Source organism: Dromaius novaehollandiae, chromosome 18, assembly GCF_036370855.1.
Source record: "Dromaius novaehollandiae isolate bDroNov1 chromosome 18, bDroNov1.hap1, whole genome shotgun sequence".
NCBI lineage: Eukaryota > Metazoa > Chordata > Aves > Casuariiformes > Dromaiidae > Dromaius > Dromaius novaehollandiae.
The window spans coordinates 7,784,064-7,805,989 of NC_088115.1; the positions used below are offsets into that span (position 1 = coordinate 7,784,064).

At 41.2% G+C, this 21,926-nt stretch overlaps 1 protein-coding gene across 2 annotated transcripts in view; it reads right to left on the reverse strand.

Moving 5' to 3' along the window:
- SEC14L1 (SEC14 like lipid binding 1) overlaps positions 1-20,412 on the reverse strand; it is a 45,738-nt gene extending 25,326 nt beyond the window's left edge. Inside the window, exons 1-3 of one of the 2 annotated variants that reach the window (XM_064522534.1) lie at positions 20,281-20,412; positions 19,534-19,710; positions 18,577-18,668 (exon numbers count right to left, since the gene is read on the reverse strand). In XM_064522534.1, coding sequence (XP_064378604.1) covers positions 18,577-18,639 — 63 coding nt within the window. In that variant the 5' untranslated portion in view covers positions 18,640-18,668; positions 19,534-19,710; positions 20,281-20,412. Of the gene's footprint in view, positions 1-18,576; positions 18,669-19,533; positions 19,716-20,280 lie in introns of both variants that reach the window. The other variant, XM_064522533.1, reaches the window with a different exon arrangement.
- Between the last annotated feature and the right edge of the window lie 1,514 nt (positions 20,413-21,926).

The window sequence follows — 21,926 nt, forward strand, 5'->3', positions numbered from 1 at the left end:
ATTATATAAACCCATAACTTTCCTAATGCACGTTAACAGTAAGAACGTTGACAAGCATGATTTCAACCAAAATAGCACTGTATCAAAGCTTCTCTCCCAAGCACTTCACTTAGCAACTTGTGTTCAGAGTAAAGTAAAATAAACCCTGTTATTTTGACTGTTGTTAGTATTTCAGCTGTATTTAAAGACATGAAAGCAATTCAGAAGTGAGGCTATTTTAAACCCACTGCAGTGGTTTCTCATATCTGAGAGAATTATACTTGCTGCTGCTGCTCTTTCAGTTTTTTTGAATTGTAATATTAGCAATAATGGGACCCTTTCAAAATACAAAGTTTAGAGCACCATTCAGAGCACCACAACCCCAATCCAACTTTCAAGAGGACCAATGATGCTGATTCAGCTTTTTGCTTCTCAAACCATACCCATGGCTAATAAAATGTTGACAATTTGAGATTAAGCAGTTACTCAGACCTAAGTGGAAAAAGCAAGTCACACTAATCTGTTCAGAGAAGCTGAATAATTTACTTGCATAAATTATACTCAGCTTCTCTGAACGGATCAGTATGTTCACTAAGTAGCATACTCTTCCTATACCAAGGTCCCAGGCTCCTGCCTTAAAGGACAGGGTTTGTAGGTATTTCCATTAGATGACTCAAAATTAACTTGTATGCTAGGAAAAAAATCTGACAAAACTTGCAGGCAATCTTATACTGTGCCATTATTTCCACAGTAGTTGAATGCTTTGAATAAGACTGAGTCTGGTGATATGTACATAGGAGCTCTAGTTACCATTCAGAAAATATAAGCATGTCAAGTGCTTTCTTAAGAGCTTAACTGCATGAAACAGGCTGCTGGAAGGTTGTATTTCTTTTTAATATTTTCTGATCAAAACTGCAAAGCCAGTAACCTTGTAAGAGTAGCACCACATTCTTCCAATGCACCCCGAGGGAACATAGGAAGAGATTCACATTGTCAATCAAATCAGTCCTCTGCTTGTTTTATATGCCACATATGAACTTCTAATTTATGCTTGCAACACCTGACCACATTTGATTGCTAATCTACAAGTGTGTACCAATGTTCGTCATGCTTTCCCATCCACTGGAAGTATGTGCAATTTCTGAATTATTCATAAACATACAGAGAAACAGGAACGGTCACTCAGAGTACCACGCAAGCCCAGACTGCATTACACCAGCTTGATCATTCCTGTATATCACTCTCTTCATATCCCCCTTCTCCCCCTCATCAGAGCACTGTAGATCAACAGGATAAATACTGACTTGTGGGAGACCAACCAAGAGGTTTCAAAACAGCAGCTGCATTTGAAACAATTTTGGACCAACTCTCATAAATCAGCAAATATCTCCCCAACCCTCATATACCCCACATTCACACTTGTTTTTTGTTCTCTTTACAATGCATTATTTAAAAATCATTATACTTCTACAAAGAACAAGTGTATACCTCTGGGCAAAACCCTATTTGTTCACAAGTTAATAACCACTTTTGGCGGGGGGGGGGGGGGGGGGGGGGAACAGAGGAGAGGAGAGGGAAGGAAGCAGATGGTTAGAGAAGATGCATTTCAAAAAGCTTCAAAAACAGTTACTGGGTAAACTGGCATTCCTGGTCACTAAGTAGGGGAAAGTGAACTCTACTACAGCTTTGCAAAGGAAAAACACAATATACAGATAGTCAACTCTTTGGAAGAGGAACACTTCTAGGAAAGCAATTCTGGAAGGCCAAGCAGTCCTCTTTGAAAGCCATCCCCTCACTGCTACCACCCAGACCTCTGCTGTCACGCAAACAGCAATGTTAAGCTTTGGGTTTTTTGCAGTTAACTTCCCTTTCAGCATGGCTCTCCACAGCAGCTGCCTGTTCGAAGCAGGCATAAGTGCTGTTTTCCACTGTTTTCACATTGTTAAGTGTTCTCATTTACAATGAGAGAAGTCATTTTCTTCTTTCTGGGAAAGAAAGGCTGTTTGGCAGTGACTCCGTACTAAGAACTCTTTGGAGAAGACCAAGAAGGCTTTAGTGGCACAAGTCAGGCTTATTTGGGACTACAGACAACCCACCAAGTGTGGAAGCAGCAGATTCAGACCTATGAATGAATTACCGTATATCATCTGAAACACAACAATCACCCACACACACATCTTTAGCCCGTGACAAACATGCAGTTGTGTAATTAACCTTATTTTTCCTTTTCTGGTAAATTTTGGCCCAATGTCTACACTGTCAATACATGATTAGTCAGACTTTCAAAGTATTGGGATGATACTGCACAACTCGTATTTGTAAAAACTGCATATTAGACGCAAGAGACCTTCCCTACTCCTTTTGTCAAGGGTGTAGAGAAGAAATGCTGACTTGCTTTATGAGGAAAAAATAAAAATTTAAAACTTCTACTGCAATTTCTGAAGTAAGTTTTTTTGATTGAAAAAGGTTAAAGCTAGAACTAAAACATGATATGCTTTCTCCAGAGCTTAACCACTGGTGACTTTTGCTGGCAAAGCTGCTGGCTATCACAGCAAGATCAGGAAACAAGATGTTTGCTTAAATCTAGTTCAGTGATAAGTTACACAATGAGAAACTACATCAGAAAATATCTTGTGTGGAAGCCCTTTGTCTGAATTAAGAATGATAATCCTTCACCTGAATGAAATCTATTTCAAAGACTTTAGCAATCAAGAAAGAGTAAGCAGATAGCTTACTGAACATTAACGAATATTACAAATGTTCATTACAGAGGAAGGTCCTGTGTTATATTTTGTTTAAAAAAAGAAACCAAATCCCAATACCCCACACTTGAATATACCTTCATTTTAATATATTCATTTTGGTAGGAAAAAATTCTTCCACTCCAAAAATTTCACTGAACAGTTAGAGGAAAATCCAGCCTTTACAAACCGAGCTATGCTTGCGAAGGGTGTGAATAGCTGAAAAGAACTGGCAGAACATTCAGTTTGACAGCCGTGCAGATGGCTCCGTGGGGACAGCTATATCATATGGTGGGATGCATTTTGGTGGCTTTCTTAAAAAGAGAGCTGACTGACATTCACCTGGCAAATCTGAGTAACTGAGTAACCTCTTATCCTAAACTACAGGGGAAAAAAAAATTGTTGCAAAACAACTCTCCCTCCTCCCCACCACACACTGCTACACCAGCAACTACATCCCAGTCTTACTTCCCTTTGTCCCTCTTCCAGTACTCCCTCTATTACAGTCCCAAAGCATTTTACCCCAGTTTCCCAGGTAGCTCAGGAATGGAAATGTTCTGTCCACTCACCGTTCCCAGGTACAAGACAAAATTAGGCCTTTAAGTACTGGCGACGAAAATATATCCAAGAGAAAATAACCGACCTTTCCACAAGTTATGTAGAAAAAGACAAGATTACCAGTAAGGCAAGCATTCTGCTTCTTTTTAGAGGTTAAAAATTTCTTCTTGTTTACTACTTAAGTGTACAAAATGTTATTGCTCTAAACTCATCAGCGTATTTAGAGCATAAGCTCACAGGTCAGGGAACAAGCAATGCCTGTACTTTTCACATACTAGGCAAAGCAAAGCATCCCAAAATTCAAACAGCCCAACTACATACTACAGAAATAAACCCCAGCTTTAAAGTTTCAAAAAAAGATAGTGTTTACAGTCAATAACTTTCATAAAAGGGGCTGTTAAAGGTTTATATAATTATGCAGCAAATCTATGAACTACAATCAGTTTTTCATTCTTGAAGTTTTAATTTGGGGGTGGGGGGAAGTAATACAGACTACACAAATATACAACCCTAATTATGGGACAAGTACTAACAAGAGACTACTCTGCAGAGATTCTGTTCAGGAATTCTAATTAAAGGCTAATTCATTTCTCAAACTGCGACAGTAGCTTGAAAAATCATCTCAGATGCTCCCCAATCTGTTGAGCGGAGCTTTCAGGTAAAGAGTATCTGGGAAGAAAAACTGGTAACGGTTTAAGAAATTATTGCAGCATGATTCTCAGATTCTTTTAAGATGAAATGCACAACTCATTTTACTATGCTGTTTAACAGATGCCCTTAAAACCTTTAGAACATTTCTACTTATTATACTGAAGCAGTGCTCATAATTCTAGCTGAGGTTTCTTATCTTCGAAACTTCAAGGGCCCAACTGATTCAAAAGAGAATAATATACTAAGTCAGTAATGACCATCGCAGACTATCTAGTCCTGCACAGTTCTCAGAGTATTCAGGATGTTTCCATGGCCCACAGAATTTGTTTATTGTTTATCTGTTCTACCAGGTAGGTTAAGAGGCCTTGCCACATGCAAAGCAGACACAGAACTGCTGCCCAAATCCTGGAATCAAGGAAGCACCCTGCCCTTCGCACCCACTCTGCGAGGTCTCCAAGCAGAAAGTTGAAAATGCAACCACGTATGCCCGAAAGCCATGAAGACCTCACCCACCAACACCACAAAGTAAACCTGTGCACAGGCTAAATCAGATTCAATACCTGCTCAGTAATGTTGCGTGAAGAGCTTTGACACAGCTGGAAGCAATAATAAATTCAAAACTACTAGGGAGTCAGGAAACAGTACAGAAGCCAGCCATGTGCTTTAGTTCAAACAACTTACCCTATTTGAGACTATGACCCTTTAGAAACAATTTTATGTTTGCTTTTGGATCACCATCATTTCAAGTAACATTTATATATACTAAGTATATTACCAGCCACCCAAACATGTATGGGTGGTACACAGGGCAAATCAAAACAACCTTTCAGAAGAGAGGCCCTGTGCCTTTTTACAAGGAACAAAAGCATACAAAAGATTAGGCATAACAGGCAAGTATCAACACTTATCTCAACACAGCTAAGTAGACATAGTCCAGACTACTTCACACCTATTTAATCTCTTCCAAGACTTCTGCAGTGTGAAAGGAACAGCTTCCTGTTAAATTTCAGACATAACAATAGTTTACACGTACAGCCAGCCATAAAAATCATGAAACACCACAGGAATGGGATTATAAATGGAACGGTATTCTCAACAGTTTACAGGTAGTGCGGCTTATAGGAACACATCACACCACCAGCCTTGATTTCTGACAACAGGACCTTTCATGTGTTAACGTGGCTACAAAGCACTTTCAAGTGAATATAATAGGCTCCCTAATACATGAATACTGGCATTTCTGTTCATCTCCCTAGTTCAAGCAGCATTTCCATGGTTACAGAGTTGATCATTATTGGCTTTAAATACATTCCAAATATAGATCAAATGCATAGCCTGGCATTTCAAACAGCCCTGATAACTACCGCTCGGGCTAGCTCTTGTAAATTAGTTCCAAATCCCTCAAAGGTGTAATGCACTCAAATATCATGCTACAGTGCCACCTGACAACTTAATAAGCAAACTGTTTATTATATCAATCCAGGCCATTTCTATAAGCAGTAACCAAAACTTGCCAGACCTTTGTGGAACCTCATCACAGCATTTGTGCAGTATTCCAAAATTTTGGTACCCATCTTAAAAACAGGTTCTTTTAGCTTGTGCTTAAGCTTGCTTGCAGGACACCATGCAGGGATACCATTAAGAGCCCTACTGAAATCAAAATATAGTGCTTACTGCAAAACATCCTACCCATGAACAACATGCACAGTAAAGGACTTTAGGATAATATCTTAGCTGTCACTCAAAATACACTATCTGCAATAAAGAACACCCCTAGGTGCTTAATAAACTCTGAGCATGTCAAAGGAAATACTTGATACTATATATTCACAAAACATTCTTGACAGATTTCAGTTAAACTAAAAAGATATCAGCCTATTTACTTATGACTGCCCCAAGCCAAAAGCAAGGCAGAAGAAAAGGAGAAAAGCAGAAGCAAGGAGTAATTGGGGAACAGGGAGCTCTGGGGTAAGCTTCCCTTGTATTAGGGCATAAAGGCTACAGAGGAAGGGAATCACAGCTTTAGAGTTAAACAGAACCCAGCATTTTCAAGCCTGAGTATAAAGCTATTTTAATATTCCATTAAAATAATTTAGGATGTAGAATAAAGCAGGAGATTCAAAATCATCTACAAAGCAATCATCTAAGTGCCATTAATTCACAAAATTTTATTGGTAATTCGCTGTTGAGTCATGCAACTGTGGTAACCAACTTACAGGACCAAGTGGGGAGCCTCAGACTTCTGCTTTCCTTGCACCAGAAGTAGACACAGTAACCTCTGTTCTGAAGAGGTATGTGAGCAGTCAAGCCACACACACAGGTTCTTTCTATACAGATCACTGTTTTATCCCCTTAGCGTACCCTTCTTGCATGGACACTATTCATTAGTAATCATTTTCATTTCAGGAAGGTGCTCACAGTGGTAAATTTTACTAGCAAAATTACAGCAGTATGGTTGTTCCATACTGCTGCACATAACGCAAATGAAGGGGGACTAGCTCTTAAACACCTAAGAATCACTTTGCCTACAGGCAAAGATGCCATATCACCTTCCAATTAAAAACAAACTCTCCAGGATTTAATGCAACTTTATTCAGGCTTTCAGTGGTAAGGGTATACCAATTCAGCAGGCAAGACACAGTTTGGGTATGCAGAATCTGACCTGAAGACAAGGGCTAACATTCCTTTTTTCTTTTTTTTTTTTAATCTACAAAAGACAATCTTTAATAACCACAGGCATGCCTTAACATCACTTCAACTGGAAGAGTGGTTTCTTTAAAACAGATAGGAGTCATTTGCGGTTTGCTGAAATAAATCGGCACAGCTGCATCCATGCAATACTTGCTTCTCTGTATGGCAGGCTGAACATCCATCTTCAGAGAATGAATGAATGACCGGGGTGTGATTTGGGGGAAAGGGGGTAGACCCACTGCAAGAATTTCAGAGCTACACTCGCTTGCCTCACAGATACTCACAAAAGGATCATTCATTCTTCTCCTCCCTCCAAGAGGTCTAGAAAGCCTGAAAGAGCACAGGGCATAGTGCCACTCCACTAAAGTGAGCCTAACAGCTTACGACCCCAGTTACAACCTGCACACAATCTTGAGACGTGAATCTCTAAAACAAGAAGCTGAATAAAGAGAAGTTGGGCAAGTATCACTCCTTTTCCTCCTCAAGGGAAAAAAGGAAAGAGGACAGAAAACCTCAACATGCTGAACCTAAATGGAATAATTTCAATCTTCCTTTGCTTTTGAATAAGTGAGGAAAACCTGACCATTCAGATTAGGCTAGGCTGTGACTGGTAGACCAGCATCAAATTGCTGGATGAAAAAAATTAACATTGCTCTGGTCCAGGTTGCAAGTGGAACATCAAGGACAGACTTCGTAGTCATGTTGTGGATACTTTTCAGCATACACAGACCTTGGCTGACTTAACATGGCTTATCGCAACATCAGACTGACTTGCAATTTCACTTTGTGTATATTAAATGCATGCACACATCCAAAAGTGAGCATTTGCTCTGCCCATGTTCCAAGCAAGTTAGACAGAAATTAGTTCTGGCCCAGAAGCCACACAGCCGTGCGAGCTCAACACTTCATTTGACGGAATGTGCCGTGCAACTGGAATCAGCTTCAGTAGTTTCTAGGATAGGAAGCTTGGCTTCTGACCCTAATTGCACAGGACAAAACTGCTTTGGTTCAAGGTTAGAGTACTGTGGAGAAGAGTATGACCTCTAAAAGAGCATCACAGAAAAGCTGGCAACAGGCCACTGAAAGCTTAAGTGCTTGCACACTAACGTGATTATGGAGAATGTTAGCAATTCTGGAGCATTTCCTATTTCCCCGGAACAACTGTAATACACAAACCTTTACACAACACAGGAACATATCTTTCTTTGGAATTTTAAGATATACATACTGAATTAAAGGACTAAACTATTAAGCTTGTCATACTATGAGCTGTAAGGAACCATTACTAGTCTTACAGCAGCTGAACAATGACAACTATACTCAGCATGGCTAACAGACATCTTGCAAATACAGAGTATACTGTTACACTGAAAGCAAATTCTGGCATTTAATTTCCCCAGTCCTTTTCTGCTAACAGAACTGCAGGTCTGGATCCTCTGCAGACACCAAGTTTTGCTTTAAAATTCAACTGCAATCCTACTGTGTCCACTGAGGATCTACTTTTGGAAAGTCAAATATTCCTTACTATTCTATTGTTCCAGGCTTAAAACTCATTTTTAGAAGTCGTATTCATGAAGTCTTTCATGCCTTACAATCACAGACACTTTCAAAAAGCAGGACTGTTAAAATGTTTATTGGTCCAACATGCTTTGGAATATATTAGCTTATTTTTAAATAAAATTATTACTGTTCATGCACAACCTCAGACATGAGTGGGGGAGGAAAAGATGGGTACATATTATATTATTACAGTATAGGCTCAGCAGTCCTCATTAAACCACTGTGGTAGTACAAGTCTCTTAACCTTTCCTACAAAGAACAAAGTCTCCTGATCCTCATTCAAATCAACCCCCCGCCCCCAACCACCATGTGAAGGTTCAGCAAAACAGGTTTAACTTCATTACCTCAGACTGCACCCACCAGATTTCGTTTGGCCCAGAGGCAACCAGCCTCTAAGTACTGCAACAGCAATTTTACCCTACCAGGAATATAATCGGTACAATGCAGAAATCTTTCCCAAGAGGGCAAATTCAACACAGGTAGTGTGGCTTAACTGTAAAGAGGGCTGATTTCAGCTTTTGGAACCAGCAAAATATCAACTTCTAAGCAGAAAGCAATATTGTTCTATTAAACAAACCAATTAAAAATCTGTTAGGTACATCAGTCAAAACTTAACCATTCACTGATACCAAGGCAATGACATCAAAATGCTGCATGCTGGGTCTGGGGCCTGCAGACAAATTACTTCTTAAGCTCTTAAGTTATTATAACATTTTAAAGATATCTTGACCAAAAAATACCCCCACCACATCTGCCATATCAGGAAACAGCTCAAAAGGGTTGGAGTGGGAGGGAAGGGAGGTCAACAGTATGGAACCAAAGTGGTTCCTCGCACAGAATCTTAAACTAGGACCCTTCAGCATGAAAAAGAAGAATTTAAAACCTGAGGGAGATACGATAGAGATCTATAAAACAGCAAGCGGCATGGAAACTGAATGGTGGTTTACTGTTTCTTCCAACAGAAGGAGCAGGTGGTGTGAATCTGAGCTAGAAGCAGCCAGGCTCCAGATAAAGGAGGTACCTCTCGGTACAGTGTATCACAAAGCACAAACTCCTGCAAGAGGGCAGCATGATAGAGTTCACTCAGCTCCAGAAAGTAATTGGGCAAATGCGAGAAACAGTGTTGTTATACACAGTGGGTACGTCCTGGTACGTAAGTGCTGCCAAGACACACCACTTCAGATTGAAAGCATATTCTGAGGCAGTATTTCCTTATGTGGGTCTCATTCTTGCCCTCTTCCCTCGAGGCAGGTATTGCCACTGGCCACTGCCAGATACATAGCGCACGAGCTAGACAGGCCTTCTGGCACAATTCAGTACTGCGGTTCTCATTAAAAGACAGCATAAAATCCTTCTCCTCACATCCAAATACATCATTAGGATATCAACAGCTAGGTAACACCAACACTAGATGCATGACTGACATGTTAACATGGTGGCCCTGAATTGGCTTCCCAATAAAATACAAACAAGCAGATACCACCTAGCTTCAAATGATGAGCCAATTAAAAAAAGAACAGCCAAGATTCCTTTGATTCCTAAGAAGCAACTAAAACAGTTTATGTAAACATCAGTTCTGTTCTTTACCCTCTGTTAAAATAAGGAAGTGCAAACAAAAGCAAGAATCAATTTAGTCAACACACAACAAACAAGTTCAAATGAAATTGCATTAAATTCTGTTCACTACAACATCAATGTCTGCAGCATGTAGACCATGAAAACACTTCAATAGAAATAAGTAATTTCATAGAGCCGTGAATTCAGTAATGAAGGACTTATCCACAGCCCAATGAATTGCACAGCAAAAGTGTTTTGCAAATTAAGAAGTACAATTTATACACTGGATAAAATAGCCAACCAAATGTCCTCTAAAAAGGATTCCACCGACTGATGTTCCTGAACTGGACTTAATGTTTATGACATTCACATTTTGCACTAAATGAAGGAGCACAACACACTTAAAGGAAGCGTTCTCATCAGGAAGCTAATTGTTCCCCTCCTGTTGTAGCATAAACAAATAGCGACATGACAGACACCACCATCCTGTGAGAGACCATCACCGCTGAAATACTCATTCTCACAAAATTAGATCTGTGATTACCGAAGCAATATGATCTGATTATTACAGCAGCAGGCAAGGCAGAAAGTTACCAGTCACTGAGGCCAAGATATTAGGATAATCCTGCAATGCACAGTCTTCAAACTGTTACACAGATTGATCTGTATATATTCAAAAAAACACTACACTCAAGCTTTGAGAACATAAATCAATAATGTCAGAATGAAAACACTGCTGTAATTATCTAAGAAAAACATCCAAAACCTACATACCCCTACAGATTTAGGTTTTTAACTAAATAAATCCAACCATGACAAAGCCCTGAAATGCAAATTTTAGAGAACCCAAACATATAATTTGGAATTAAAACATTTTAAATAAAAATTCATCTTTAATACAAAAGGGTAGGTTCTCTTTACTCACTCCCACGATCCTTCTGTTATCACCAGAGGGAGTTAAAGCTGTTAGGTGCCAAGAGCCCTGTGATATTTTTATTTTTAAAATTTACTGATACATATTCTCTAAACCTGATTATCATAAAAGAAAACCCAAGAGGAATCCAAGAGAGAAAATGTCCAGAAGTTCTGAAGTTTCACACATGAACACAAAACAAGAAAGCCAAACGGTCTGCTCCCATGCTACCCCAAATTGATCATACTTTATCTTCTATTTTTGTAAAATAAGGTTAGATTCTCCTTTACACCAGATCAGCTCACAGAATCCACAACTCCAAGCTATTAAGCTCAATTTGCAAACACTTTGCAGTGCTAAGTAACACCAGGGCCGAGGAAGCAAATTTCTCACAGGCCCTCGATTTACCATTACAGCAACGGAGTTCAACATTTTTCAAACTGCAGATCTCTAATTATCTCCGTGTGGAAGCAAGGGCTCCTGCAGTGCAACATGTACTGACTAAGGCCTTGCTGACTTGCTTGCTTGCTTTCTTGTGGCGAGATGCCACCATCTCACTAACACTGCAGAGGAGGGGATGAGCACCTGCTCCCACAGGGGCACTCATCAGCCTGAAGTGAGCCTGTTGAGGAAATTAAGTTGGCAAAACAATTTTTCTTCTTTCCAAGGTAATTTTTTGCCAGCCTATCTCCCTGAATTGGCTCACTGATGAACTTCAGTGCCTTTGCAAGGAAAACAACAAGAGCAAGCTGGTACCCCAACTCTAATGGCAAACCACATATTCTGTTATCTTTCTCTGACCCTTAGAAAAAGCAGCCCATGAGCCACAGGCTGAAAACCTCTATGGACTGTGCTGAAGTCCGTATTACTCGAGAGAAAGAAATGCAGAGAAAAGCCAAGACCTTGGGAACTAAGCTTGAATTTTGATGGCTCATTGCTTGCTGCTTCTCTTTTGGCAGCATAGCCTTGCACTGCAGTGGAGGCCAGGTGATGCCGGACAGGCTTTCCAACACAGGCTTTCAAGCTATGTTGCCACTGTATCTTCCACCAGTGTGAATTCTTGGCATGATTCTCACCTCTAAAACACCACCGATTCATTACAACTGAGAAAAGTTGCTTGCAAATTAGCTGTGAGAAAGCAGAGATCGATTAAGTTACCTGTAATAGGCCCTACTTAACATTTACCTGAGCTGCCAACCTGACTCTGTCTTAACTATGTCATAAAAAATGAGATAAAAAGTTAGTAATTCAGGTTAACAGCCTAAATTATTTATTTAGAATATACGCACAGCTAATTTTAAACTAGATGAAAAAATCTGAAGACAAAAATCAACTTGAGAGAAAAGAAAATGGACCATTTAAGACTAACCTGTAATTAATTTTATCATAAGCTAATTAAGCAATTTAGTTGTAAATTCTCAGAAGATTCATTCTATATTCCGACTGCAAGAGTTATAAGAACGCATCACCCCCCTCCTTCCAGAAATGTGGTGCATTCAAACCAAGCACAAATCAAAAGCCTGAATCCTGCTTACAAAATCATAGTGAGCACCCCTCAATTCTGAGCTTCAGAAACTGGATTGTGATTAAAGAGTGCTTTCTGGAAAGTCCCTTAGGGGTTGCCTCTGATCCCTCAGGTTCTCCTTCTAGTCCCTCTTTCATGTGCTCATTTCCTGAAAGAGTATCAGCTAAAATATTCTGCTGCAGCAGCTCCTTCAGTTCACAGCAGTAAGATCTCCACAGAAATGGGAAGTGCCGATTACTCAAGCTGGAGGTACAGATAACTGGCCATACCATGAGGAAGTATCTCATTCTATATCTACAGTCAATGCCTGGACCTCTAAATAGCCCCTGGCTGTGCATATGGTGGCTTTTGTTTAAAAACATCCACTCTTTTCCCACATGTTTTTAAAGCCTTTTACATGTGCTTTATAATGGCTAACCACGTATTAAAGTACAAATATGAAATTATACCTTTCCAGATCACAATTACAGTATCACAGGTATCTGGGACTGCAGAATGTGTTAACCACTTCCTTTCTGCCTGTTTCCCATCTGTTTAACTTCGGGATTTTTAACTCAAAGACAATGCCACTTGGCTTGATCAGCGGATCCTACAGCAGCACTTCACACCAGTCTAATAGCTAAAATGCACCTGCAAAGTGTGAAATACTTGGAGCACTTTCGGAACACAACAGGAAGACTTTTGATGCATATTTTTCATCTATTGACACCTTTAAAAGCTAAAAAAACACCATCAAATTCTGAAAGTGTAAAAGACGTTAAAAAAACTGACTAAAAGCATTGGTGAACAAGGGAACTGCAGCTGTCAGCTACAGTCAGGTCATGTGTTTGCCCACAAAAACAGGAAACAGCTAGCCATGGAAATATCTAAGCACGCCATGAAATAACATGTAAATTGCACTGTAAGCAGGCTGCTAAATCAATATTTTTCCCGGGCACTTAAGTCATGTTCATTAACTACTGTTCACTCAAAACAAGTGGCCAAAAACTCATTTATTCTTACAACACATTGCAACGCAAGAGACTATCAACAATAACATAAAACAGCCATTAAACTGCCAGCACTTACTCCAAAATATGAAAATTCATACGCAGAACTATTTCACAGCAGTTCTATCAATCCATTTCCAACAGTAAGTAAGCCTGAACTTTCAGCAAAGAAAGGAAGCAAAGCAGATGAGGGTTTGGGAGTCAAACAAAGGGAAAACAGAAAACAGTGCAGTAGATTCAGGAGTGGACACTAAGTTTGCTCCCTCCCCCCTGCCCTCAGTCTGCAAGCAACTAACAAACTTCTTTAGAAGGTACACTTTATTAAGGGAATAAATTACTTCTCTGTACTTTTAGTCTACTTCGTGCTTTCAAAAGCACTGAGAATGGCTGGCTTCCCAGCTTCCTTTCGCTGACTGGCTTGTCAGCCCCTCTTCACGTGGTAAATGGAATGCATTTTTTCTAAGAAAAAGAAAATGAGACTAAGGGGAAGAAAAACTGCATGGATTTATAAGCAGGGGTGGCACTTAAATATATAGCTGATTTTTTTAAATGGCACTTTAAAATAACATCCTTTAAAATAAAAGGATGACATACTGCCTGATCAAGAAACTCATTACAATCCAGATCAAGGGATTATACTTTGATTTGTCAATCTGAAGACAGATAGTTTTCCTAATCTGCTCCATCAGTGAAGTGTATTTATACCGCTTACAAGCTTATGACTTCCCTGTAATTTGGAGATATTTCAAAAAAAAAAAAAAAAACCTGTATGAATTTAACTATGTATTTCTTCAGATCCATAAAACCAAAGAAAGGCAGCCAGTCAGCCTGTTTTCCATGAGTGGTATCTTTTTGGAAGGAAAGATACTATACATTTAACTCATTAAGACAGACTAGTGTTTTAGGTACTTTAAATACTCTACAACAACAAAGGAAAGGCCTGATTTTTTTTTTTTTAATTATTTCGATGAGAATACATAGTTTGGCAGGAAAAAGATTTCAGCCTCAAGGCAGTGCAAGACTAATTGCTGTTTTTTATTTTAAAATAAAAATAAAGATATTTCTACAACTACAAGCTTCTGACATTGATCACTAGTTTACCTACAGACTTTTCTTCATCATTTAGCACCAGTGCAAGCTGACAAACGCTCGGCACTTTAAGAAATTGGAAATATTCTTTTAGGTATTCAAAAAACAGCAGAATACCTTTGAAAGTCTGTCTACTGTTTAAAGGCACATTTGAAAACTATTAGTTTTCACAAAGCTACAAACTCTTTAAAAAAATATACATTAATTTGACTAATTTAACAGGATAAGTTTACCCTGCTCAGTCATGTTACTAGCCAAAATTATTTCTGAAATTAAGTGATTTGTCACTTCAAATAAGACCTATTTTATAAGCAGGCTGGAAGAGCAATACGTTTTCCTCAGAGTTTCCAGAAACTTGGAGAAAACCTCTAGTCCCAGGACAAACAATGTGGCTTTCTCAAAAATCTCATTTGCATTTGCATAAACGCCACCCTTGAAATATCATAACAGCTGATTATTTGTTACTTAATTTTACTTTGGAAATTAAACTCAAGAGGAATTGTCTAATGCATGTCAGACTGAAAATATGAGCTGTGAAACTCCAGAGTTCATTCCAGCATCATGCATGTTAAGGTTTCCAACTTCACAACTGCCTTTTAATATCAACAAGGTTCCTACATTACTTTAAAAGTAAACTTCTTTAAGCTAATGTTAAAAACAATTTATAACCTTTATAAGTATAAAAAGCAGTTTCTCAGTTCTTCCCAAATATATTTAACCTTGGTAACTTAACAAGAAGAGTCTGAGTAAACAGTCATTTTCTGCATTTCTGCTACTTCTAGCATGAGGTAAACTTCAACACAAACAGGAAGAAAAATTAGGTGAGATTTTATTCAGTCTGATGAATTGCTGTACAGTTTATACATATTATTAATATATATAAATATATATGATATATAATATATACAAACTGTACAGCTATATATACAGTGGCTTTTATATATATAGAGACACACACACACTCTTTTCAAGAAGTCTAGAACTTCTTCAGGTTCAGGAGATACCTGGAAATGGGTGCAAATCTTTTAATAAAATTGCTTTCAAAGCAACTTAGATATTATCTAAAACCACACAATTTGCTATTAAAAATAAATCTTCCAGGGAAGTAGCTTAAATTAGATTTCATGTAGCCTCTCTTTAATGTTAAAGAAAGGCAAGAAACATGCAGCAATGGATCTCCCAGTTTGCTTCCTACAGAAGTACTTTGCCAGCTCTTTTGCAGACTTGAAAAATGAAGGAACTGTCTTTAACCATACCGCCACAAAGATGCATTGTGCTTCAAAATGGATGATATTGGGGTTTCAGTGGAAGGGCATGAGAGAAACTTATTCTCAATTCCAATTAGAAGGAAAAAAGTTTGCACTGCATCTATTTGAAAAGTTTTTATATTATAGTTGTCTACAAAAATACTTGTCTTGCCAATCTTTGTTCAGATCAAAGTGAAGTTAAATCTACTTTCTTTGTCTTAATATAGCCACATTCATTCTTCAGGAGAGAGAATAAAGTTCTCTCAAAACACACTACAGGAGCATGAATGGGATACCGATTGTGTTTTATTCTCCCTCAAGTACCTCTTTGAAACCCAGGAAGGGAAAAGCAGGCAAATAAGGAGTTTGTAGTCTAAGCAACCCTTCCTGCAAAAGGCATTCATTCAGTTGCCTACAGAAGAAAAGAGGAATTGTAAACTGGTTTATTTTTCTGAAGGCTTAGTATTTGTTTGACATGATCAGTTCCAAATCCCAGGAGTGACTCAAGCCTTCACATATCATCCTAAGACATCCTTAAGATCCAAATGGACTTCACTGACTTTAGTGATCTTCATTACCAACAATTCTTTACTGAATGAATTGAATTGCTTGTTTGGTTTCACGGAACTCCCAGAGAAGGGAGAAGGGATTTACAAAGAAAATTTTTAAAGCTACTCAGCCCTTTGAGACCTAAATGAAATCCTCTGCAACAAGAGCCAAGCTAGAAACAGTGATCTTTGTAAGACACCTTAGCATAAAGGACACTGCTGCCTATTAACCAAAAGTTACTTGTAGAGGCTTTTCACTGACAGCTGAGTTTTTGTGGTGCAGGTTTAAGACTCTTGAGGACATTTTCCTCAAAGGCTGGGAAAGGGTAATGGAGGGGGACAGAGAAAAATCAAACATAAAAACCATACTGTTACGTATGTAAGTCATATTTGCTGGGTGCCTTAAGTTCAGGCTCGGTACACATGCAACTTTATTCCTCATTTCAGAAGAGCTACTGATACGTTCAAAATAACACTACAACACTTTGTTCTTCAGAATATGCAACATAATACTTCCACTTTAGCAAGCACCAAAGTTGATACGAACATCTCTGCCAGAAACACTTGATCATTTACACATTCAGTATTTAGCCAAGTGAAAACAGCAACAGAAAAGATCAAACTACAGTACTGCTCATATTCTTTGAGGAGTTTGGCTCAGGGAGACACTCTTCTGCTTATTTCAGAAAATGCATGAACAGTGTGGGTAGATTATCACCAGTATTTTTGTCTTAAAACTCAGTAACATATCAGAAGTGACATGACAGGATAAGGATGTTTATCCAGTGATCACATTCTGAACAAGTTCTAGTGAGAACTCGCCACCCTAACGTAGATGAAAGCAATCATATGTATTATCACTAATCTAAACCTCTAGTCTCAGACAGTATCCTGTTCAGCTGTTTCTTTTTATAAATATTCTTAATCTCTTACTTCACAGCTGTAATTATTCATCTGCTGTTTTTTCCTAGCTACATATTATAGTACAGACGTTCTTTTCAAAAGGCAAAAAAGCTTTCATGGCAGAGAAAACTCAGTATTTGTTAAAAATCATTCTTGAAATGTAGTTATCCCCAAAATACAGAACACCGAGAACCCAAAGTTTATATTAATAGTCAGAAGTGTTTCTAATTATAGTCAATAAAGCATTGTAAAAACCCTGCCATCATCATTTTAATTCAAAGTATTCTTGAAAAATTCTTAAAAGAATTTTTTTTTGCCATCAACGCAACAGCAAGGTAAAGATTGCTGAATTCAGAAAACAGCAAGAGAATTTTGTCTGAAAAATTCATTTTTGTTCACCAGTCAAAGAACAAGAACCAGTATGCTTTCCTGAAGGTAAGCTGTTAAACACACAACTAAGTTTAAAAACATCTGAAAACCTAGCTGTAACAGCACAGTGAGGTACTAAAAGACCTTCAACTTATCATCACAGCCAGATTCTTCACCACTCATGAGAACAACCACTCTCTGCCTTTAAGTGTTTGCAAGAGCAAGACCTGCATGTGTAATACTGGAAGCAGTTTCAGGAATATGATACAAAGAAAATGAAGTATTCCATGCAGAGTGATTTAATCCTTATTTGCCCTATGACAGCAAAGGATTGCTTCTGTGAGAAACTCTACACTTCAAGCCATGTGATCTATCTAAATATTTATACTATGAACACAATCAAAACCGTTCTTTGAAGCCATTAAACATAATACTTTCTGCAAATGAAACACAATAATTATTATTTATATTTTAACTGTTCCTCACTGGGAATAAGATGACCTGACTGTTCCTCTTAACTCATGAGAGCCACACAGCTGTGGTTTTGGCTAAATATACTTTAAAATGTCAGAGACATACTTCCTTTCTGTTTTCTAAAAAAGTATATATATATGTATGTATGTGTGTGTGTGTGTGTGTATATATATATATAAAAATAAAATAGAAAAAAAGGGGATCTAATTCAGATTTTCATTCTTCTTTGGTTATCATTTGTAACATCAGCACACAAATTATCAACCATACACCCCAACAGGATTTTTCTCTGGCCTCCCTGGCAATCTTTCCCTCCTCCTCCTCCCCCCAAAATATTACTGTTGCTCTGAATGCTTTCTCCTCTTTTATTCAGGCTTCTCGCCCTTGCTTTTGTGGCGCGCTCTCTCTCTTTGCTGGCTTTCTGCAAACTCTATACTGGTGAAGGCGCAACCACAACAATCTCTTAGTCAACAAACTTGACAGCTTCTCCCAGGCCAGAATGGACTGCTCCCAATAATCAACACAGAAGTACACTTCAAGCCACTTTTGATCTAACTGTAAAACAGATCTGTCCATGAACTGTATCTAAACATTGGTGGGGAGGGGGAACATACTATGTAAAAAATCCTCTAAGGAGAAAGGAAACTGTCAAAACACGTACCATTCATATTTGGATTATCTTCTCAGATTTACATGTTCTACAGTACCTGTCAAATGGGGCTAAGTACTTAGCAGTACAAGAAACCATCAAGAAGAAAACTATAACAAAAATTAATACTTACTGCCATAATTAACTCAAAAGGGTGTTTATACACCCGTACAGGGGATTGATACTTCTGCACCATAGCTGCAGTTAAGTACGATCAATTCAGATCTGAAAAAGAAATGTTTAAAGTCATCTGTCAAATGCAGGAAGACAGTTTTCATCTTATGTTACAGACAATTATTCCGTGTGTGATACTATACTAGCAATTCTATAGGAAAACCTCCACAGTTCCTTAAAAACTTTTCTTGGAAGAAGCAGTGCAGGTTAATTAGGCTATTTGAGTTTATTTATTATTCCAGTATAGCGCCTGAACAACTCTGTACGTTTTTGTCAGAAGTGACTTCTTATAATTTCTTCCAAAACCAGACATAAAATTAACACATTTTCAGTCCACACTTCAGCAACACGGCTTTAACACACTTCACAACCATGCACCCGGGTGATGAGGCTTCCTGTACCACTGCTAGGTGTCAAACACTGGCACATACCAGCTAAAGGCAGAAGAGCACTACCCAGGTTAGCAACACAATGTGTGAGAAAAATAATAAAAAATCCAAATTTGGGGAGGACTTCTCCACCTAGGAAAGGGAGGTTAAAAAAAAAATCTCCAGTGTTGAACACTCTTGTTTTCAGAAAGAAGAAAAAAAAAGCATCATTACAGATATTGTGTTCTTTCACTATTTCCAAATTTTTAAAAATATGACTTTTGAGAAAGAGACTTAATAACTTCCTGAGGAGGAAGTGAATTTCAGTGAAGTTATACACATTCCAACATACAGCCCAAAAAATTCACCAGAAAAATGAACAGTAGTGTTTTATCTGCCTACTCCAGCAAAGAGTTTGGCCCAAACTCTCTCCAATGCAAATTAAGTTCATTGAAAAATATTGGCAGTAGCACTTGCAGATGAAAACCCTGGCTGCTAGCCAGAGTGATTTTAGGGAGAAAAGGCTTTATTAAAAAAGTTAATCTTACTTCTATTCTCTAACGCGTTCTCACACTAGCACTCCTGGGACGTCCTGCCGACTCCAGCCGAAGGGCACCGCGGACCGACGCCGCAGGCGCTTCGAGATGAGAAGCGACCGGCGAGAAATGCGGGAGCCGTAAGAAAGTTCACCGAACATCCTCCTCACGAGGGGAGCTCACCCATGCCTGCTCTGCATTAAAAAAAGGGAATCAGCAACAGAGCCGCACACAACTCCTGATCCGCGAACAACAAAAAAAGTTACACAACAAAGAGTCCCAGCGCTTCCCCCGCCGCCGCGCCGCCTCCGCCGCGCCGCCGGTCGGGGCCGCCTTCAGGGCAGCTGGAACGCCGGGCCCGGCCGCTGCGGGCGGTGCCGGCCACCTGTTCGGAGCCCGCGGCGCTCGCACACGCTCCGGCGGCTGCCGGCGCCCCCGAGAGCATCGCCCGCAAGCGCCGGCGGGGCTCAGCGCTCCCGGGCCGACACCGGTCGCGACCACCGGGGGCCGCACAAGCAGCGGGAGCCCGAAGCGCCCCGCTGGCGGCGGGGGGGGGCCCCGCCAGGCGGCCGTTACCCGTCGCGGGAAGGCGCCCCACGGGCGGCTGCTGCCGCCTCCGCCGGCTCCGAGGAGAGGGGGCAAGGAACCGCGCACCCGGCGCGGTCCGGGGCAGCGGCCGGCCGCCAACGGCCGCCGTGGGGGAGCGCGAGGGGAGCGAGGGCCCGGAGAGGGGAGGGGGCGCGGCGCGGCGCCTCTTACCGCCTCCCGTCAGCGCGGCCGGCCGGGCTCTGGCCTCATGTCGGCGCGGGGCCGCGCGCCGGTTCCGGCGGGGGGAGGGGCGCCGCCGGCGCCGCCGCCTGTTGTTACTAGTGACAGGGCGGGGGCGGGGCCTGGCCGCCCGCCAGGCGCTGCGCATGCGCAGCCGCCGCGCGGCGAGGCGGCGGCGCCGGGCCGGGGGGAGCAGCTGGCACCTTCTGCCCGCGCCGCCACGCGCCTGCGCGCTGCCGCCCGCCGGCTCCGCGTGGCGACGCGACGGGGTGGGGGGCGGTGGACGCATGCGCAGTGCGGGGCGGGCTCGCGGGCGCGGGCGGTACGAGGGGAGCGCGAAACCTGCCCGGAGCGCCGCGGCGGCTGCGGCGAGGGCGAAGGGGTGTGGTGCCCCTCGGTGCCCTCAGCCATCTCGCTGAGCTCGCTCCGGGCTGCCGTCCTTCCCGGTCTCCTCGGGTGCCTGGGGCTGGGCCAGCGGAGGGGAAGCCGGGCCGCGCCGGCGGTGCCCCTCGCTCGAGGGCCGCGGCCTCACGGCGAGCGGCCGTTAAAGCACGGCGGGAGGGAGGCGCCGGGCTGGGTGGCGACGCCGCGTTTAAGGCATGGTCGGTCACCGCTGAGCCCGCTGGGGCGGCATCATCTCGCCGACACCGTGCCAGGCGTCTGGGGGAAGCTGCCCCGGAGGCATTGCCGGGGCTTGGCGCAGCTCCCTGGAAGGGAAGAGGGCCGCAGTGGTCCTTGTGGCGTCGCAGGGGGTGTCTGTCGAGGTGAAGCACTGTATTGGCAGCCAACAGCAGCCCCACGGGGGTTAATTGCGTGGGGAGGTGCGAAGCTGCCCCGGCACCTCTGCAGGCCCACAGGCAGCGCCTCTGCCTCACTGCCCGCTGCGGGCAGGACGTGTGCCAGCGCTGCGGGAGCGCAGTACCGGGCCTGAGGGCTGCCCCGGTCACCACCTGAGCATTTCGTTCTGCCTCCTGCTCGCTCCCTCTTTCTTCAGCCAGCCATCACCCAGACTGGCATGTTTTGCAGTTTTGGTATCTGCAAGACATCTGTCTTAGTCTCTGTCTAGCCTGGTAATGCCATGATGTACCAAAAGCAAAAAACACAATTGTTTTTTATAGCACCAATGTGTCACAAACCGCCTTAAAATAAGGACTTGAAAACTAGAGGCCCATCCATCTATTTCCTTCAGTGAGTCTGTTAAAGCTTTTTTTTTTTTTTTTTTTTTTAACCTTGAGCATGTTTCATTACTGGATTACTCCCTCATAAAACAATTCTCTTTACAATTGAGAATCATCACACTGTCCCTTTGGTACAATTCTTTCTCTAGGAAGGTTGAACTTGCGGTTACTATTCATTAGTGATTCAGCTACAGCTCTTTCTTACACAAACCACGGGTCTTTTAAAGTTAGTCAAGACTAGTCTCTTGTCTGATCTGAAACTAGTTGTAACAAGAAGTTGTTTAATGTGTTGAGAAACTGTTTCTCTAAATCTTGTTTCTGCTGTGCCATTTGGCCAGCTGTGTTCACATAGCTGAACTTAACTAGTTAATTGAGTAACTCCGTAATCAGACTTAGTTATCTGATTGATATTCCCTGCTATTATGCCTGCAACATCCTTTTCCTGCTCTGAAAGCCTGA